This window comes from Cyprinodon tularosa, unplaced genomic scaffold (assembly GCF_016077235.1).
Source record: "Cyprinodon tularosa strain WSP-4 unplaced genomic scaffold, ASM1607723v1 ctg619, whole genome shotgun sequence".
Taxonomy (NCBI): Eukaryota; Metazoa; Chordata; class Actinopteri; order Cyprinodontiformes; family Cyprinodontidae; genus Cyprinodon; species Cyprinodon tularosa.
This window is the reverse complement of record NW_024039362.1, coordinates 268,024-281,429: the sequence shown is the minus strand read 5'-3', so window position 1 is coordinate 281,429 and position 13,406 is coordinate 268,024. Positions and strand designations below refer to the sequence as shown.

General features: G+C 33.9%; 1 protein-coding gene across 6 annotated transcripts in view; it reads left to right on the top strand.

The window, feature by feature from the left end:
* gria4a (glutamate receptor, ionotropic, AMPA 4a) overlaps window positions 1-13,406 on the top strand; it is a 164,909-nt gene that overhangs the window by 82,132 nt on the left and 69,371 nt on the right. For all 6 annotated transcript variants that reach the window (XM_038307702.1, XM_038307701.1, XM_038307703.1 and 3 more), the window contains exon 10: window positions 744-854. In XM_038307702.1, coding sequence (XP_038163630.1) covers window positions 744-854 — 111 coding nt within the window. The remainder of the gene's footprint in view (window positions 1-743; window positions 855-13,406) is intronic.

Sequence of the window (13,406 nt, the reverse complement as noted above, 5' to 3'; positions counted from 1 at the left end):
CCCTCACAGCAATCATTCACATAAATCATAGGCCTTCATGATTAGCTGCTTTATCTAGATGCCTAAACAAACCACCTATTGTAGCATGGCCTTCATGGGGATTTTAAATGTACAAATGTATCTCACATTAAACCAGGGTATTTAAAATTGTTCTACTCTTTAACAAATCTGAAAAAGCAGTAAAGCAGACTGTGGAAAAATTATTTTAAACGCACAGAATAAACATAACTAAATGTCATGAATCCAAGAATCTTAATGTTAGTATGTCAGTGATATGTTTTTACGGGATATTTATGCCTCACTTCAAATCATTTATTGCTCTAAAGCAGTGGTTCTGAACCTTTTTGACTTTTGTTCCTCGTTAGGAATTTTGGCTAACCTTGAGCACCCCTCTCAATCAAAAGTATTGATGACTGCCCAAAAGTGGAAAGAACCACACTTTTTGTGACACAAAAATAACTAATTATAAAATTTAAAAAAAGGATTTTATTTAATCTTTTTTTAACTTGAGCATTTAATTATTTTGCATGCTAATTATTCCAACTAAAAAAAAAAAAAAAAAAAACACAGGTACCCCCTGTTGGGAACCATTGCTCTAAAGGGAAATCCACAAGACAAAGGGATACAGCTTACTTTTTAACTCATAGACCTCTTTTTTATATCTCAATTTAGGTTGTTTCATGTTTTTCCATTCTTTATACATTTTCTTTTTAGAAAAGTGAAGTTTTGCTATCTTTCCCCAGATTGGCTACTGGAATGACATCGACAAGCTGGTCTTGGTACAGGATGGAAATGGTCTTTCCAATGACAGCTCAGGGATGGAGAATCGGACGGTTGTTGTGACAACAATTATGGTAAAGTACCCTCTTATTGCCTTTTATTTTTCAACAGTTCGTTTTTTAATTGCATTTTGAGAAAGTTGCCATCTTATTATGATAAACGGCTGTTAAAAACAGAATGTCTTTCAGCATCTCAATTTTTCTTGTTTCTCTCCTGTTAGTATTATTTTACTCAGAAACTGATTCTGCAACAATTCAAAGATCAAAACTGATTTACAGACTAGGATTGATTTTTATTATTGGTACCCTCGCAAAATAAACAAAGAACATTTTATATATTTTAAATGATTAGAACTAGAATACCTTTATATCCGTTTTTTTTTTTTTGGGTTGTTTATTGACATAGTTTAATATTCTATTTACTGTAAGACAAGAAAAGGGCATTTGCTTTAACTTTTGGAAGTGATTGTCTTTACTTTTTCCTGAGACAATTGAATGTTCAAATAGAAACAATTCAGAACTACCTAGTGGTTAAGTGAAGCTCTGTTGTGTCTTGAAGGTTTGCTTGTGTGCTTGGAGGTTTTATAATCTATATTTGGATCTATTTTCAGAAAACCTTGAACACTTACCTTGTAGTTCTATTATTAATATAATGATTATAATTAACAAATAATATATTCCTGCTCGCATTCCGTTTCTTAATAGGTGTATAGGGGCCTTAGAAGTTCTAGATTGACCTCAAAATAATAACTTTTTTCTTTCCTACATTACTTTGTTTCATATTCATGCTTATAAAATCTGAGTAATACAAGGATTTACAGTGATGATAGAAATTCATCACTGTAATGTTTCTATGAATGACACTGGATGAATTCTGGATGTGTTCTTATGTCAGTGTAGTTTCCATTAGCAATGTCCTGTAAGGTTTTGTTCTGTGTTTTTTCTTGAGTTATAGTAATAAGACAGATGCAACACGTTTATTTTACTTTCTCTATTGCTGTACAGATCACAACAAAATAGATTTTAGTTTTAAAGAAAGATTCTTGTGGCACTTTGTTTTTGTTTTTTTGTTGTTGTTTTTTTTGGACCACTCAAAAGGTAAGAGAGAGATTGGGATACAATGTAGTATGATTTTATCATCAACTATTTTTGATCCAAGAAAAGGTAGTATAAAAAATAACAGAATGGACTGATGACGTCCAGGATGTGCAAATGGTCCAAATAGACAGTAGAGATTGGCACCTCTACCATCTATAGGACGGATAGAAATTGCAGGGACAAAACTGTTTCAGACTTCAGGGAAATATATAATTTCTTAGAAAAAAATAGGTGAGCCAAATTTATTTTCTCTCCCACTTTTAGAAACAGGGAGCAGGTGAGCAGGTCCTCCATTTCCCCACTTCGTTCAGCACTCTATGATATCAATAGAATTTTCACAAATTGAAAAGACCAGTGTGCATCAGGGACTATCAAAGAACTGTCCAATAATTTTTTTGTTATTTTTTTGTTTTGTTTTATCCACAGTCATTATTGAGTTTTTCAGCTATTTAGAACCACAGATCTTAAACTGAGCTTTTCACCCTAGGGATCCTTCCAGATGTTTTCTGTACATAGATTCAGGGTTTCCTTTGTCAGATGCAGAAAAGCAAGCTAAAAAACAAAACTGTGCCCCCTTGTTTGGAAATTGTCTACAGTTCAATGCACATCATACTTTTTAAATTTATAATGACAGCAGAGGTCGCAGAAATTTGAAGCTGATTGAAGATGATCAAGTGATCTTTAATCTACGTAAGGATTTCTATTCTTTGTTATGAAATCTTCAGAAAGCTCTCATCTCTCCTATCTTTCGCTTGATGTGAATCATGTTAAACCCTTCCAAACAACCCAGCAGAATGTTTATTCCCCAAACAGCTTGGTTAAACACAGTTTAAAAGATCCAACAAAAAAAGCTAATGTTTTATTGTAATATACAATATGTAAACTTTTATTAACATAATCTCTGGTTTTAGGAGCAATAAAGCTTTGTTTCAGGCGGCTGCAAAGATACCAACAAACTTGTCTGTGCCTTTACACCTAAGTTTAGCGATGTGTAAAGAAAGCCCTGGTGCCTCACTGGCTAAAGGAGGGGATAAATCTATATCAATAGAAGAAAGGTTATCATAATGCAGTGGGGGCTTAACTTTAAGTCCAACAATATGAGACTGAGACTTTAGGACTTAAAATGAAGGGACAGTCAGCTTGCATCACTTCTACTACACAGAATAAAAACAGTAAAGATCTAAAGTGCATTAGAAATATGACACCAGTGATCAGATTTCACCTAAATGTATGTTGGAAGGATAGGCCAACTGAAATCCTACCAGTGGAAAAAAAGAACTGAATTACAGATCGAGAATACCTGAGCCTTGCAGTGAAACAATTGAGGTTTATGTCTATAACATCAGGAAGGATGCAAGGTAACATTTTACAAAAAGTCCCAGAGAGCCAGATTATCTTGTGTGATTATAGGGTGTAATTTATTTCGCTTTAGTTAGCTGTCTGGTTAAATAAGTTGATGAATGAACCAAGCATCAATTTTGCCCTCTCCTTACAAAGTTCATATGGGACGCACATCAAGGAGAGTCCGGTGTACAGTATCTTCAGGGAAAACCATTTTTGTTTGACTGCTACTACAACAGACATGTTATTATTGCCCTGCTTTGGTTTAACATTAGTCCTTCTGCTACTCTGTCCTTTCTAACACCTTTCTGTCTTTTAATGGTTTGGTTCTAACATAATAAACATTAACACAACTTTAACTTGCTTTAATTTTTGTTGTATGGTTTTATTTGGTGTTTTTGTGAGACATTTCAGCTGTAGGATCAAAGTGCGCAGCCAGGCATTTTTCATCATGCAGTGTCTCAGTAGTTACCATTATAATGAACTTACACAGTAAATGTCTTTGAGATTTCTTTGGAATCGTAATATAGTATGTTCTAAGGTACACACAGTGGGATGGATAATAGCTAGATGTAAAATGCATCCAGACAATGCACACTTGATATCCTAAACCTTTAAGTACAATGGTATCAATGAAAATTGGAAGTGCAGTGACCTCATGTTTAACATGTAATGAACAGCGATAGTGTGGGTCCGGTCGGTCAGGAAACATTTGTGATCCCTGAAAATTTGTTTCCCCATAATTCTCCAAGTTCCAAAGTCTCCTACATAGTTAAATCATCCATCATTCACCATTATGCATGGGCGGCTTGGCAGTATTCAAATGTTTACAGCAATTAATTTGAACTTCTCACACTTTGTTACATATATATATATATCTTTGGTATGACTCACCCTGTTGATCATAGGAGCAATTTTTACAGCAGCTTTTATGGAAAGCCAAAACCAGTTCTAACCAGTTCATTTCTGACCCTGTAGCATTGTTTTGTGGAGTGCCCCATGGTTCTGTGTTGGGACCTCTTCTCTTTCTGTTATGAGTTAATTTCCTGGGTAATATTTTCAGGGGTTTCCTGAGGTCCACAATCATCTTTTTGCAGATTATTTTCAGCTATATTGCTCCTTTAATTCAACTGATATTCAAAAATTGGACTCGAAAGATCTTTGAAACCTTGGAAAAATTAAGCAATGGCTAACTCTCTGCTGTTCAACCTTGACAAGAATGAGATGCGTGGGATTTCTCCTGATAATGTCATTCCAGAACTCAATCAGTATTCGTGCAACCTGAGCTTATCTATTGAATCAAGCCTTAGAAATCTGGGGGTTATCTTTGATAGAGCGATGTCACTTTATTTTTTTTTAAGATTATGTAGAGTTGATCATTCATGCTTTTATGTCTTCTGATTTAGAGTATTGTAAAACCCTTTTCTTTTTCCTAAATAAAGAGGCGCTGCCCTGTCTGCAGATGGACTAAAAGGCAGCAGCTAGGGTGAGAAGGGACCATACTACCCTCATATTAAAATCTCTTCATTGGCTCCAAGTGATTTTTTTGCCTAAATTTTAAAATCTGGGTGCTGACTTTTAAAGCTCTCCATGGTTGGGTGCCTTCATACATTACAGCTTTGTTGTGTCGCTATATCCCTTTTAGGAGGTTGAGGTCATTAGATAAGAATCTTCTCATGATTCCTTATACCGTTCCAAGACTAGAGGAGATCGCTCCCTCTGAGCATCAGTACTGGGAAGGAACCTGTGAAATAATCTCTGAGCCTATTGAATTAAACCACAGGCAGTGCAGGAAGATAATCTAGCTACTCTAAGTTTGCAAAGCAATAGATTTCTCTGTGTGTGTAGTTTATACAAAGCTGGTAGTGGATACATAAGGGAGAATATTTAATTAGTATTAGATTAAGGGTCCTGTTTTCATATAAAAGCTATTCAAGATTTATTTTGCTGAATAATTTACACAGTATATAGTTTTCATTGAAAATGTATATTGTTTCAAACAAATTGAGATGATACTCAACACATTGATGTGACTAATAAAATACAATGAACTTCAAAAGCTATGGCTAGTTTAACAAGACACTTTGCTTAAAAATTGTCAGACAATCAAACTGATCCCTAATATTTCTGTGAAAAGTTTTGACAGATTCAGACCCTAAAGTTAATTGGTAGAAATACCATGGAGGGCGCTGCATGGAGACTTGTTAGCAGCAATAAAAAATCAGATTGGGGATGATGAGTTATATGAGCTGGAAAGAGCTGCCAGAGCACAGCCAGGAGGAGGTGGCACTTGTTCAGTTGGAAGATTAAGCTAATGTCTCATTAGTAGGCAAATCTAAAACTGACCTCAGATCACCATTTAGAAATGACCCCCGTCCAGACTGCTCTAATGGCTTTCACATAGAAACAGCTTCTCCAGCCATTTTAATTATTCCTCTTTTCTCGTATAAACAAAATAAAGGGCTACTTGTTGGATGTGCTCAAATCCTCTGGTTATATTATATTAGTCTTGATTCAAATAGGCATGCAAAATGATGCAAGGTAACACAACTCAAAAGGCTAATTTTAGAGAGCTGAAAAACATGTACAGATGACTGAGCTTTGCTATTAAGTATTTGTTCCAAGTCTTGTATAGTGTAATTACAAATGTAACAAATATCTATTTTCAAATTCTGCAAATACTCATCCACAAAAACCTATGAAAACATAATGTAGAAAGATTAATAATAAGATTATTACATTATTAATAAGATTCACAGGTTTTGTTGGGGGGAGAGGGTATAAACTTTTCAGAGCTTTTTAGTTAATCCACAAGCTGTTAGTTCAACTAAGTCCAGTGGATTGGAAAGACTTTACATTTTATCAGTCAATTAAATGTAAACGCAAACTTTGGTTTTATCGGCATAAGATGCAGTGGAATATCAGAAATAACCATATAATAGTAAATCTCAATTTCACATTGTGTTATGTAACGACTACAAAAATATCTTTTTATGGTTTTACTTTTGTTTGTTGCATTTGTATATCCCGGTACGTATACATAAAGTGCAATATAAATAATATAATTGTTATTTTCTTAAACCTTTTGACTCATTGAAGAACAGGCTCTTAGTCTGCTGCATTCACAAAAAATATATATATTTGGTCTCATCTGAACAAAGAGACTTCTTGCATATTTGTGGTTTCCTCTACAGTACATGACTTGAGACAAAATATACCTAACTGCCTAGTTTCAACAATGGCATTCATTCACTCAGTCTTCTTTAAACGCAATATTTGTATCTACTGTATTAATAAATGTCATGTTAGCAGTATTGGTCTACGGTTGTGGATCTCTGCTGCTCTTTATCTCTTGAGGCCATCAACAACAGCTGAATTTCTTTGGAACTGAATCAGTCTCAAAAAGTTTAACAAAGAGTACAGCAATAATTCTGTGCATCACAAAGAATACTCAAGCGTACATTAAGATTTGTAAGTGTACAACAGAATTCCCAAATGTATATCACAAAAATAAGTAAATACATACCCAAACATTCACAAATATGCAAACAACTTCCCAAATTTACTATCAGCTTTCCTGTGCTTTTGACTTTTGGGACTTACTTACTGTGAGTTGATTTACAAATGAGATGATGCATTCATGGTTGGAGAAAGGTCCAGATATCAGAAATTTACGAATGTAATTGTGTGCTCAAGGAAGAACTGGAGGAAAGCTTGGAGATCTGATCATTACCTATTGCTTCACAAGACAATCCCAGCTGACCCTCACAAAAAGAACCAACCCATTTAGATTAGTTTATTTCAGCAGTAAAGTCTAAACATTTACATTGTTTCAAAGCCAGTAAATGTAATGTAATGTAATTTTAATGTAAACGGATATATTTGATATAATATTTATTGTCAGTAAATTGGTTAATACTCAGATATCCAGGCTTTTTTCCAGCCACAAGCCCATTGTTTCCTTTACAAACCGTCCTCCAGTAACAACGTCTTGAATGCACCAGGAAAACTGGTTAGTGACCTTGTGTTGATCAACGTGTCTCCAGCTTACAATTCGACCATGTGTATTTGTAACTTTGGATGTTAATGGTGAAGTTTGAATAATGTAAAAATCTGAGAAACTGTTAAAGAATTGCAAATGCTGAGGTATTTATATATCATATGATACACAATAGTAAATTTTGTTGTACACTTTCAGATCACGTTGTTTACTTGTGGATCTTATTTAATGCATAGAAAGCTAACTGTATGCTTTGTGAAGCTTTTGAGACAAATTAAGCTCAATAGATTTCATGGCGGGAATAAAACACAGGGGAACTGTAATCACAAATTGAATACAGAATATTTATAAAAAAATATATATGTTTTCGGGTTAAATAGTAAAGTAGAATAATAAAAATGCAAGCAACACTCTTGAGTTTTTATTTGTAATAAAAATAAGCAGTTTTAGCCATGGGTTATTTCTCTTCTGATGCACAACTTTGTAATGTTTAAACAGTATTCCAGTTAAATACATTTATTTGTGGCTGCAATGTGGTTGTTCTGTGACGTGTTAATAATTTTGATGGGTTTATAAGACACAGTGCTTTATATCCATAAATGGAATTGGCCAAAATAAATAGAGAGATTGTATGTTATGTTTTTAAAAGCTTTGGATTTTTATGTGATTAGTCCTGTAGTGTCGGTGTTCAGATGGCTATAGAAATATTTTTTATTCATGAGAGAGAATGTGTGACAGGTTTGTCCCCTTTGTATTGCTGTCCCACATCTGTCTTATTTTTCTACTTTTACTTCCATCTGTGTAGTTTTCTATTTAACTCATCTCTTACAACTCCCACACCCTGTGTTTATGCTTCCATACTTCCCCCCCCACCATATTTCTCTGTGGATGACCTTAGCAAGCCTTGACTAACAATTAGCTCAGCCACCTCCTCCTCTTTGCAGCCTCTGATGAAGAAGCCTCTGCTGCGACACTGAACCTGAGTCTGCAGAAAAGCACCGGGAATCAAACAGAAAGCCTCTGCAAAGACCAACCAGACTGATTCTGAACCTGCACAGAGACTTTTTTTTGTACTTTTTTTTTGTAGAATCACTGTTTTACTTTGTACCAGTCACAGAGCATACACGAAAGCAGTCACCTGGGTATTTTAGCTATATTCCTCTCATTACTAAAATCTCAGTTGGGTGATAGTTCTCTGTTGACTCTGTTAAAGTTTGATAGTGTGCTGCACAATATCAACTAGCTGCATTTTTATCTCAGATTTTTAGCTATGTGTTTGTTTGTTTTTTAACCAAAGCATTCACCAATTAGTTACCTGTTTTGCCATAAAATAAATTCCAACAAATGTGTATCCCAGAAGTATTTTTTTACTTGTTAGTTTTTCAGAGAAATGGTGTAAAGTGAGTTTAAAGGACTCTTTGTCTGTCCTCCAGTCTGTATCCTTCACCTTGTGATGCAACTCTCCTTCCATCTTCATTTTTCTGCTCTGTCACTCTGTAAATCTATTCAGTCATGCCTGCTCAGTCAACTTACCTCTTCTGTTTTTGAGTTCCCCCAAGACTTGACCTGAATAGAAACACCAAAATGGAGGCAAAAATAGGAAAACAGAAAGTTCCGATGCTGCTTTACAATAGAAGTCATGTACGTTGACAGATATTTTGCTGTGTTATACTTTACAATGCATCTGCTTATAGACTAACACTGAACAAACGGAATCAGAAGGCCAAACTATGTGTATAATATGCATTGTAGTAAGAAAGTAAAAAATTAGATATTTTTTTATGTTTATTTTTTATGTACAATCATACTTTTACATCTGTTAATAGAAAGACAGATTTTTTTGGTGCCCAGCTAAATACAATATTAGATACTATACATGAAAAGTAAAATGTGTAACACGTTAAAGCTTGCTTACTGCCCAAAGTAAAATACATGATTTTAATTGTTGGGTCTCTTTGTTAAAAAAATGGATTAAAACATGGCCCAGTTGTGATCACCACAAAAAATTTATATGTGATCAATGATACCGCTGTATGTGATTACTGTTCAAACACAGTATATGAACAGTGAGGTGATGCTAGCTCTAGTTCAATGATACTATATCAGAATGCTGTCCTACAAGACCCGTGTTCTGCACCTTATAGACCGGTTACTGCTTAAACGCACCTAAATCAATAAGTAGGTCTTTCGCAGGACGCTGCATAACCTGACTTGAACTGAGAAGGTACAAAATTGAGCCATTTGATTGAGATTTCTTGAAGTTGCAGGATACTATCAAGGACTTAAGTTGAAAATTCATACTTTAGTGTGTTTAAGCAGTGGTGGTTTACATTCCTTTTCTCTTGCATTTTTTTTATTTAGTATTCTGGTAAAAGAAGACATTTTTTTTCTGGGTTGTAGGGGCTCTGTAACAAACAAAAGTTTAAATCCACACTAAAACAGAAAAGAAAAGGAAACATCAATTCACTATATAGAATCAAATGAAACAATCCAATCAATCGCAGTATTGTATTTAAGCACAGCTAAACCCTATGTCACAGAACTAGTGCAGCAGATTTAAGGTAGACTACTTTCAGCATCTAGGAGTGGAGTTCAACATCTGCTGCTTAAAAACCCAGATGCTTAAAAACCCTAGTGGAGTTACCATACTCTCATGCTTTGAGCTGCTTGGTTTCCCTTGTATAAACGTGGTTTAGCTTTAAAGTTCATCCCTTTTAAAATTAAAATGACATAGTAGTCACTAACAATTATTTATGAAACTTTGTTTGATGCAGTCACACTGTTTTACAACTGTCATTTGGGAAATTCTACACCCTGTCATTGCAAACTTAAACCTATTTCATTTCAATCATAATCCTTAGTCCTGTAGAAAAGTAGAGAAGATTACAATCTTACATATTCAGCTTCGGTGTTTCTTAATATTTAGAATGCTGCACAGTAATAACCTAACAAAGCCTGTGGCATTTTCATGCGATAAGAGGCGAAAATCTTCAGTGTAGAAAATCCTTCATCACATGTAACCTAATGATAAAGATATCATACCACCCGAACATCTTTATGCACTTTTTAATTCTCCAATACAGATTTCCTCTGCTACATTGCACGACCACTCTTACATAATCTAACAGAGGTAATCTGAGACCTGCATGGAATTTGAGTATATTCTACACCTATATTCAAACTGAAAAACATTTTAGATCATGACAGTGTCAGTGTCATTCAATACAGGGATGTCATTGAGAATAGGATTTTATAATCAGCTGTATTTAATGGGATATGGGATATTGACAATGTAAAGAAAAATGTTTTTGATGTTCAACAGAAAAAAAAAGTTGTTTAAACTGCAAAAGATCCAAAAATCAATCCATTATTAAGACTTTCTGGTTCATTTTGGTTTTGTTTTTGCATCAACCTGGTCTTCAGGACATGCATTTGCAGTTTCAAAAGCTCATATGATATATGCACAGCATAGAAGAGGGTTCTGTCAATCCAGCAGCACTTCCGGCTGGATAGCAGTCCAAGCACATTTTCCAATGTTTAAAATTCCTTATTGCTTTGTTTCAAAATAGATTCCTATGAAAGCCAAATATCCAGCAGACAATAAGGCTGTCAAACCGTCCAAATATGGAAAGATTATATTCAGTAATTAGAGAAACTCTCTAATAAAGTGAGCATATTGAGAAGTTGATTGACGAAAGCTGTAAGTGACTGAATGCCTGGCATGCCTATCTATGCTTATCTGCATAAATGTCTCCAAGGCTAATTAAATCCCCTGACAAGTGAGCACAATTTAACATGACAATCTGGCTTTTTAAAATGCTGAATTGATGGAGGATCTGGTTGGCAGGTTGAATGGATAACTGGACAGAGGCAGGTTTGGTGTTTATTGGAAGGCCAACTGGACTGGATAACAACTTCTATCCATCTTTTTAGCTCCCGTCGGAATGTGTTCCGTCTCTTATCAGCCCATACCATTTGCTTCAACAGAGCTTGGTTGCCTTTTTAACCCGGCCATTCTCTCTCTTAAGGTCTGTTTTTTATGTGATCTCCTTTGTTGCTGGGCTTTCTTTCTCCAGATATTTTAAGATATATTCTTTCTTCAAACTGTTATAAAACACAACCTCTTTCTGTATCTTTTTTTCTTCTTTTTCTAAAAGTAAATTTGGTTTAAATTTTTTGATCGTCCATCCTCAAAGTTTTAAGAGAGCATATGCGTTTAAAAAAATGTTTTTATCATTTTTCTTCAATGTCTTCTATCAGCCTTCTTTAACTTTGGCCGTACTACTTCTCATCTTGTATTCTCTTTTCTCTGCTTATTAAAGGCCTCACACTGAATAACGATGCCAGTTTGAGCGCCCCATAGATTACATTTTCCACTAAATAGCATCACATCAATTCACTTCAATCAGTCATACAGAAAAAAAAAAATCTGAGAACAAAACTAAAGCAAAGGATGTAGAGAGTTTGCAGATAACTGGTCTTGACTCTAACATTTTTTCCTTTCATATCAGTTTTATACATAAATCTTTTAAATTTCCTACATTTCTCCAACTGAAAAGTATTTCCCAAGTCTAATTATGAAAATTCACCTAGTTGCTCTTACATATTTCAAAGAAATCAAGATTATATTTTTTATCATCAAACCTCATTCCATTAGAATATTAACTTATACTGTAGCTTTTATTTGATCATTTATTTAAATCCTTATTCACTTGTTGTAATTAGGCAAACTAATTATATATATATATATATATATATATATATATATATATATATATATATATATATATATATATATATATATATATATATATATATATATATATATATATATATATATATATATATACTGCTTTCGTTATATAAATTACTACAAAAACAATATTAATCAATTGTAAAACTCACGTCTTCCAGCTCAAGATGGTCATTAGATCATTAATAATTTTACTTTAGCTGATCTATTAGCAAGCTTATTTTTGCAAATCCTGTATCCCAAATCTGATTTAAAAAAAATAAATAAAAACAGACATGTTAATGACAAAATTCTTTTTTTTTTCACATGTCAAACATTTTACGTAAGAAAAACATATATTTTAAGACAAGAAATAGTGGGACAGCAGTTTAACTTTGGTTAAATGCATGACAAAATCCAGCAGAGTTTGATGACACTCCCTCTAGTTTCACAGCCGTTTTTATTTTTTTTTTTACAAATGAAAGTCGTAAAATATTTTTTAAAAAGTGATTACATGGCGAGGTATTAGCAATCCCTATTAGGAATAAAATAAACAGATCTTTCTTGTTTCTGTTGGGGTTTCTCTCTGTAACATTGTTTTGATCTTGCAGTATGTCTGGCTTTAAGCTAAACTTGTTTATATGTAATTAGATTTTTCCTGCTTGAGGATCCACTGGATGATTCAATAAAGATCTTTGTCAGTGGGATTTCACTGCTCATTTGACCCCTTTTTAAACATATTAGAGGGTAATTCTTCATTGATTAATCTGCACTTGTTTGGAATGTGAAACAATTTCCTGAATGAACTATTCAATCCACAGCATGTTATCTATTTCTGTGTGTTTTATTACCCTCATAAACTGTTTCATGGTTTAGGAGTGTTGGGTATTGCAAAGGCCTGTTTGTTTAATTAGATGAGATTAGTCTCTTGATTAAAATGGGCTTGATAAGATTTTAATAGGCTTGCTTTCATGTGGATTACAGTGTGAAAGCCTCAAGCTTAACAACATACAGTAACTCAGTGCTCCTGAAAGATGTGCTTGTAATTTACAAGACTAAGTCTTTACTCTTTATAAAACTTTTCATGCAGTGATGTTTGTCTTTGTTTATTTCTCTTTTCCTCTAATCTTTACCTGCATGTACAAAAAAACAGTCAACCTATTACTGCACATGTGAGTGCACTTTTCTCTGTAGCTTTTCTCCTGTCATTTTGTCTTCCCATGTTTCTAGTCTGAGAGCAGTGTAAATGATCCAAAGATCATGTGATGGAAATGACAGGAACTAAAGATGTGAAGCATCTGTCTTATAAAAAAGGAAAAATAATTTAAACTAAGATTATTAATCTACTCAGTTTAGGTATCAATTCCAGTAGCTTCATCATCCATTTTTTTTTCAGAGATACACCAAATTTAATCATATCCTTCCCTTAATTCTTTACAACATTGACATTTAAATA